Source organism: Gorilla gorilla, chromosome 13 (assembly GCF_029281585.2).
Source record: "Gorilla gorilla gorilla isolate KB3781 chromosome 13, NHGRI_mGorGor1-v2.1_pri, whole genome shotgun sequence".
Classification (NCBI taxonomy): domain Eukaryota; kingdom Metazoa; phylum Chordata; class Mammalia; order Primates; family Hominidae; genus Gorilla; species Gorilla gorilla.
In genome coordinates, this window is record NC_073237.2 from 16,656,025 (window position 1) to 16,663,637 (window position 7,613).

Here is a 7,613-nt window from a genome sequence, read left to right on the forward strand (position 1 = left end):
CCAAACTCACATACTACTACTTCTTTATTCTTCAGTAAAGTTCTCCAAACTAAAATGAAATATGTAGTTTGAAAATATGTAGTAAAAATACAGCTTTTTATATATATCCTCTATGCTATTTCATAGCCACTTCACAGTGACCCTACTTCCCCATTTATAACTCACCCAGTTAGTTATTAGTATACAACTCTTAATCAAAAGTAAAAATGAAGGGCTATGGAACTGTTCTCATATCCCGTTAAGTGCCTTAAAGGCACTGTACTCAGCATTCCACATGCATTATCTTATTGAAAGCGCAGTGTTTAATGAACTTGCCTAAAGCCACATCAGAACCACCAGGAAGCACAATTTCATTGTATTTTGTGTGAATGCCCTCCCCAGCACAAGAACAGAGCTGTACAATGAAGTGGTCTGGGTCACACAGCTAATTAAGTAATGGAGTTAAGGCTCAAAAACTCTTCAGTGTCTGATGAGAAAGCTCACACTCAAAACCTCCAAAAAACACTGCTTCGCATCACTGAAATTAAAGAATAATAATACAATATAAATAGAATAAAATGAGAATTCCTTGTTATATAATAAGCCAGTTTATCAGCTTTTTTTGGTGAAGGAAGAAAGGGCAACATAGTGATATCTTGTCTCTACTAAAAATTTAAACATTAGCTGGGTGTGGTGGTATGCACTTGCAGTCCCAGCTACTGTGGAGGCTGAGTAGAGGGAGGATCACTTGAGCCAGGAAGGTTGAGGCTGAAAGGAGCCATGATTGCATCACTGCACTCCAGCCTGGGTAACAGAGTGAGATCCTACCTCAAAAAATAAATAAATAAATAAATAAATAAATAAATAAATAAATAAATAAATAAAAATAAAAATTGCCTCTGGCAAAACTGCACATATAGAGGCACAGGGTGTTTTTTTTCCACCACCCCAATGCTACGTCTATAACTCAGAAATGATAGTTTTATAAAGATAACTACCTGGCATTCAGGTTAAAATGACAACTGCACCCAGAATAAGAAAAACTATAAATTATGCATTGGACTCTGCAATCACCAGCCCCTACTTGTAAATTTCAATGGAGATTCACTATATTTCAAAATTAGAAAACTGATCTCAGAGTTTAAAACCTCATTTACAGCTTCAAAATATTTAGAATCTAGAATTATATAACAAATACTTATTTTCTTAGCATGCAAAAAATATTTACAAATCATTTAAAAAGGATGATCAACTTAACAGAAAAATGCCTGGCTCATTTTTGTATTTTTAGTACAGAAGAGGTTTCGCCATGTAGGTCAGGCTGATCTCAAACTCTAGACCTCAGGTGATCCACCCACCTCAGCATCCCAAAGTGCTGGGATTGCAGGCGTGACCCACTGCACCCGGCCTTAACTATTTTTCATTAAGGTAATGAAATAAGTTAACTTCTCAATACTTTCTTTCTTTTTTTCTTCTTTTTGAGACAGGGTCTTGCTCTGCCACCAGGCTAGAGTGCAGTGGCATGATCACAGCTCACTACAGCCTCAATCTCCTAGGCTCAAGTGATCCTCCCTCCTCAGTCTCCTGAGCAGCTGGGGCAACAGGTGCATACCACATGCAGCTAATTTTTTATTTTTTATTTTTTTGTAGAGACGGGATCTCACGATTTTGCCCAGACTGATTTTGAAATCCTGAGCTCAAGCTATCAGCCTGCCTCAGCCTCCTGAAGTGCTGGGATTACAGGTGATGGCATCCGGCCTTCAATATTTTCTTGATGAAAGAGAGGACTTATCACTAGTCCTAGATTGTTATGAAAAACAGCAATATCGTGATTAAATTTTTGTTCCTCCTCCCAGTACTGTGTTCTACTAATTAGATAAGAAATGGGAATGAACAAAAATAGACATTAAATCAAATGTTTTTTACTTTCTAAAAGTCAAAAATTCGAATGCTTTGTTTACCTAATCTACAAATATTTATCTTACTACTTCTATAAATAATTGAATAAAATCTTAAAGGAACTAAAAGAAATAATGGGACTTTTCACTACACAAAAGATAATTACCTATACAATGAAATGAGGTGAAATTCTTAGAGCAAATGTCTTAAAGTATGTCATACAACAAGCTTAAATTAATAATATGAAACAGTTAGAATGCCCCCACCCTAATAAACTACGGACAAAACACGACTGGACAATTCACAAGAAACACAAATAATAAAATTCAAAAAAGGCTGACGCGGTGGCTCATGCCTGTAATCCCAACACTTTGGGGGGCCAAGGCAGGTGGATCATGAGATCAGGTGCTCGAGACTAGCCTGGCCAACATAGTGAAACCCCATTTCTACTAAAAATACAAATAATTAGCTGGGCGTGGTGGTGGGTGCCTGTAATCCCAGCTACTTGGGAGGCTGAGGCAGGAGAATTGCTTGAACCTGGGACACAAAGGTTGCAGTAAGCCAAGATCACACCACGGCACTCCAACCTGGGCAACAGTGTGAGACTCAGGTCTCAAAGAAAAAAGAAAAAGAAATGTAAAATATTCGTTAGTCCTACTAATCAAGTAAGCAAAAACTTAGAACTAAAGTACTTTTTTTCAGTTGTTAAGATAAAGATTTTAGTATATTATACTTGACAAAGGTTTGATAAAACTAGACCTATCACACATTGCTAATGACATTACAAATTGATGCAGCCTTTTTAGGGAGTGGCATTTCAAAACTTTAATAAAAATAAGAGATCAGAGCTGGGCATGGTGGCTCATGCCTGTAATCCAAGCATTCTGGGAGGCCAAGGCAGAGGAGATCACTTGAGGTCAGGAGTTCAAGACCAGCCCGGCCAACATGGTGAAACCCTGTATTTTTAGTATTCTACTAAAAATACAAAAATTAGTCAGGCATAGGCCAGGCACGGTGGCTCACACCTGTAATCCCAGCACTTTGGGAGGCTGAGGTGGGCAGATCATGAGGTCAGGAGATCAAGACCATCTTGGCTAACACGGTGAAACCCCATCTCTATTAAAAATACAAAAAATTAGCCGGGCATGGTGGCAGGCGCCTGTAGTCCCAGCTACTCGGGAGGGAGGCTGAGGCAGGAGAATGGCGTGAACCCAGGAGGTGGAGTTTGCAGTGAGCTGAGATCACGCCACTGCACTCCAGCCTGGGCAACAGAGCGAGACTCATCTCAAAAAAAGACAAACAACAACAACAAAAAATTAGCCGGCCATGGTAGCGCACCTGTAATCCCAGCTACTTGGGAGGCTAAGACAGGAGAACCGCTTGATCTCAGGAGGTGGAGATTGCAGTGATCGGTGGCCATAGAAGCCCTCCTGAGCAGCAGGCAGAACAGAATCTGCTATAGCAATCAGTCTGCCGGAGAAGCCTCTGCCCCTGTGGCCTGAGGTTCCACTTTCCCCAGGTGACACCATGGGCAGGTGGGCTGAAGAAGTGGGAAGGTCAAATCAACTGGCCCAGCCAGGATGCCTCTATGATGATACAAGTGATACCGGTCTAAGCCTCCCCTCTTCTACAGGGGAAACTAGGTGTCCCAAAGGGTGCCCAGAGGCAGGGGACCTGCCACAGCAGCCACCTTCCTGAGAGGTTCCCTTTCTTCCCCTTGGTGAACTCCCTCCAACACACAGCTTGCCAGGAAAGCACCCTGTGTCTTACATGGGGGGATCCCACCACACCAAAACCCAGCCAAAGAAGCCTTTTGTCCCTTAAGGGTTATCACAACCAAAAACAAAAAGATACACAAATAGCAAGCCCCTAAATTCTGTTAAGAATGAAACAATGCTGCCACTCACACCTGGCTCAGATGCCAGCAGGAGGGCACCGTCCAGAGACCAGAGACCACAGGAGAAGGGGGAGGACTCCTCCTTGCCCTGGCTGCACCTCCACCACTGTCACTGAGGCCTACAGTACAGAACCAGCAGCTTCTTACCCACCCCAGGCCGGGCCGGGCCCCAAAGCTCTCCTACTTCTCCTTCCTGGCCCCTAGACTTGCTGCTGCTGCCACCATTAGCACCGACGCCAAAGGAATCAGCGCTGCTGTCACCCTCCATGCACCTGCCCACCCTCCAAGGCTCCTACCACTTGGCCTCCACGGGTACCCTCCTACCGCTCCTGTTGAGCTGCCGTCTCCATCACCGTGGCCGCCACAACCACAGGAGATGAATCACAGAGCTGTGCCATCTTCAGGCTCCAACCTCCAGCTCACCACAGGGGACTCCTCCTTCATCAGCCTGGCTTGGAGCAGCTGGGCAGACAATGCCAGAAAAACCTACAATAGGGTGCAGAAAGTGGCAGTGTTAGAGCCTCACCCTGTCATGCTGCCCACTGGGTGGCTGGGGCCAGTTTCAGCGAAGGCACTCACACCCACCCTCCAAAGTCCAGCCTCTCCTCCTAGACCAAGCTGGCCTCCTGACCTGGGGTGGGGACTGGAGACACCACAGTGTCTGTGGCTCCTTGGGGAGCAAGAACAGCAGAAACTCAGACCCAGCCAGTCCTCCCCACCCAAGTACCAGTTCCCATTCCTGACTCCTCCACCCACAGGACCCTGAGCCCCCGTGGTGCCCACTACTCCATGCCTGGGGCTCCCAGATGGTCCCCACAACACAGAGCAAGAGGGCAAGGGCCGGGTAACCATGGTGGGTGTGAGGGCCCTGCGGTGGTCAGAGGATTGCCGCAAAAACTCTGTGCACCCTCCGCGCTCCAAAATGAGCAGAAGTTGTTCACCCTCTAGAGCCTTGAGTCCGGGAAGAGGAGAAGGGCCCCTTCCTCAGAGGCCACCACTGTCGTGGCCACCTCCACAACCTGCCGCTGGAAGCAGCAGTGCAGCTTTCCCCCATAGCGCCCCTAACCTGCCCCCTCCACCACAAACTTAGCCCCCGGATTGTGCCCACAACACACCCAGAGACTGCTGCAGGCAGTGTAACCCTGATAGCGCCCCCAAACGACCCCTCTGCTCCTGGCAGTGTAACACTCGATAGTGTCCACAACCCATCCCTGCCACGGGTGTTGCAGCACCAAATAGCACCCCATTAAACCCGCCCCCCACCCGGACCACAAGCAGTATAGCCCCAGATAGCGCCCCCAGTCTGCTCCTGTCGCGGGCAGTGAACGCCCGGGGTAGTGCACCCAACTAACCCCCCGACCCCACCTTCCCCTTTCCCCCACGGACAATGCAACATTTCACAACTCCCCTAAAGCACCTCCGACTGCCTGCCAGTTGGCATTGTTGCTGACATTGTAGCTCACGATAGCTCACCCAACCCGCCCCCTGCATCGGCCAGTGTAGCAGCTAATAATGCCCCTAACACCCCACCACCCGCCGCTGGCAGTGCACGATGTCACACACAACCTGCCTCCAACCCCCCGCCACCTTAGGCAGTGTAGACTCTGATAGCGCAGCAAACCTGCCCCACTGCCAGCAATTCAACACCTGATAGTGCCACCCACCAGCCCCCCGCGGCAGGCAGTGCAGCTCCAAAAGCACACCAAACCCGCTCCCCCACCACCCCGCAAGGGGGCAGTGTGGCCACAGAGAGCGCACCTACCCTGCCACCTTTCTACTACTCTAACAGAGATGCAGTCTCCGTCGCCACCACCAACCACAGCCAGGCGAGCCACGGTGGCCAAGGCTCCAGCCGCCAGCGTTGGGCACGGTCCCCACCTTCTCCTAGACCTCGAGTAAAGAGGGTGGTTAGTGCCAAAAGGAAAAAAGGATGGCGAGCCGGAGAAGGCATTGCATAAAGACGGTGAGGAAAAGATGTTGGGAAAAAAAAACTGGGGGGTAGATGGAGGGGGAAAAACAGGGTGGTGAACAGGAGGGAGAGAAGGTTTCACAGAAAGATGGTGGGGAAAAAGTTTTTGGGTAGATGGAGGGGGGAAAAGGGTGACAAGTGGGAGGAGAAAAGAGGGTGCAGAGAGGGAGGGGGAAGAGAGAGTGGCGAGCAGGAGGGAGAGAAGGTTTTGCGAAAAGACAGTGAGGAGAGAAGCTTTTGGGTAGATGGAGGGGGGAAAGAGGGTGGCCAGTGGGAGAAGGGTAAAGAGGGTGGCGAGCGGGAAAGAGAAAAGATTTTGCGAAAAGATGTTAGGCAGAAAAGAAAGTGTAGAAAGAAAAGACAGTGGGTAAAAAGTGTTTGGGTAGATGGAGGGGGAAAGGAGGGTGGCAAGCGGGAGGAGAATAGAAAGTGTGGCCAGAGGAAGTGGGGAAAGAGGACTGGGAAAAAGGCGATGGGGAAAATACTTTGGGGTAGATGGAGGGCAAAAAGAGGGTGGCAAGCAGGATAGAGGAAGAAGAGGGCGAGCGGGAAGAGGGGAAGGCTTTGTGAAAAGATGGCAGGGAAAAATTGGGGAGGTAGATGGGTTAAAAGAGCGTGGTGAGCAGGAGTAGAGAAGAGGCTTTGCAAAAAGACAGCGGGAAAATGTTTTTGGGTAGATGGAGAAGGGAAAGGGTGGCAAGGAGGAAGGGAAAAAAGATGATAGGGAAACAGTTTTTGGGTAGACGGAAGGGGAAAGAGAGGGTGGCGAGCAGCAGGAGTGGGGAGAAGGCTTTGGGAAAAGATGAGGGAAATGTTTTTGGGGAGATGAAGGAGCAAAAGAGGGTGATGAGAGCGGGAGGGGAAAAAAGGGTGGCCAGAGAGAGGGAGAAAAGACGGTGGGGAAAAGTTTTGGGGTAGATGGGTGGGGAAAACGGAAGTGAGCGGTAAAGTATAGAAGGCTTTGCAAAAAGGCAGTGGGGAAAAAATGGTGGGGAAAATGTTTTGGGGTAGATGGAGGAAGAAAAAGGGTGGCGAGAGAGGGAGCCAAAGACGGTCGGGAAAAAAATTCCTCCTGTTACTGATTTTTTAATACTCTTTCACTCCGGTCAGAAAAAATAATTGATATGATTTCAGGTACATCCCTGTGGGTCTCAGAGCCGCCCCCTCCTTGTCTGCAAAGAGGGAGGTGCGGTACCCACCCCGGGGACCCCCTCCATCTTTGGGTCACTCAGCGTGCCAGTCAGCTTGGCCTTCTCCTTCACAGACAAGTGGCATTGTCACAAGAGAGCGTGGGCCATTCAGAGGACTCTCACCCTCATGAGGCTGGCATTGCGTGACACCGCGTTGGAGCCAGAGGCAACCTCAAAACGCATGGGCCCTGCTTCCCTCTTCTCAGAAATGAGGAGAACCTCTGGTAGAGATGACTTTTGGGGGCTCACTGGGTCGGTGCAGGAGGGGTGTCTGGGGCCGAGGTGGGACCCGGCTCTCAGGAGCCTCTTTACACTTCAGGTTGTCTGTGCCGAGCAGATCCTGGGCTGTTGAATCATGGTAGGCAAACCACAGAACGATCTTTTGGGGTGAAACTTCAGGCTTTGTTCACTCACTGGCGTCGTCAAACCACACCTGCAAAGAGCTGGCAAACTATTCCCTAAGCACAGAAATCCTCACGCTTATTTGCGGCCATTCCGAGACCTGCAGGTGGCTACGGAGAGAGCCATAAGGTATTTCTTGTGGCGGAGGCGGGGGGCCCTCCCTGGCATTCCCAGGGCTGCCCCCAGGACCTGGAATCAAGCAGGAGAAAGAAGGACATAACCGAGAGAAGGCTTCCTCTCCATGAGGCCGTGGAGTCCGGCCCCGGCGGAAAATAAA

The 7,613-nt window shown here is 49.0% G+C and overlaps 1 protein-coding gene across 1 annotated transcript in view; it reads right to left on the reverse strand.

Moving 5' to 3' along the window:
• The window catches only part of LOC129524667 (B melanoma antigen 3-like), a 61,538-nt gene extending 54,421 nt beyond the window's left edge, over nucleotides 1-7,117 (reverse strand). The window contains exons 1-2 of the mRNA XM_055350944.2: nucleotides 7,058-7,117; nucleotides 4,161-4,261 (exon numbers count right to left, since the gene is read on the reverse strand). Coding sequence (XP_055206919.1) covers nucleotides 4,161-4,261; nucleotides 7,058-7,117 — 161 coding nt within the window. The remainder of the gene's footprint in view (nucleotides 1-4,160; nucleotides 4,262-7,057) is intronic.
• Nucleotides 7,118-7,613: the final 496 nt, after the last annotated feature.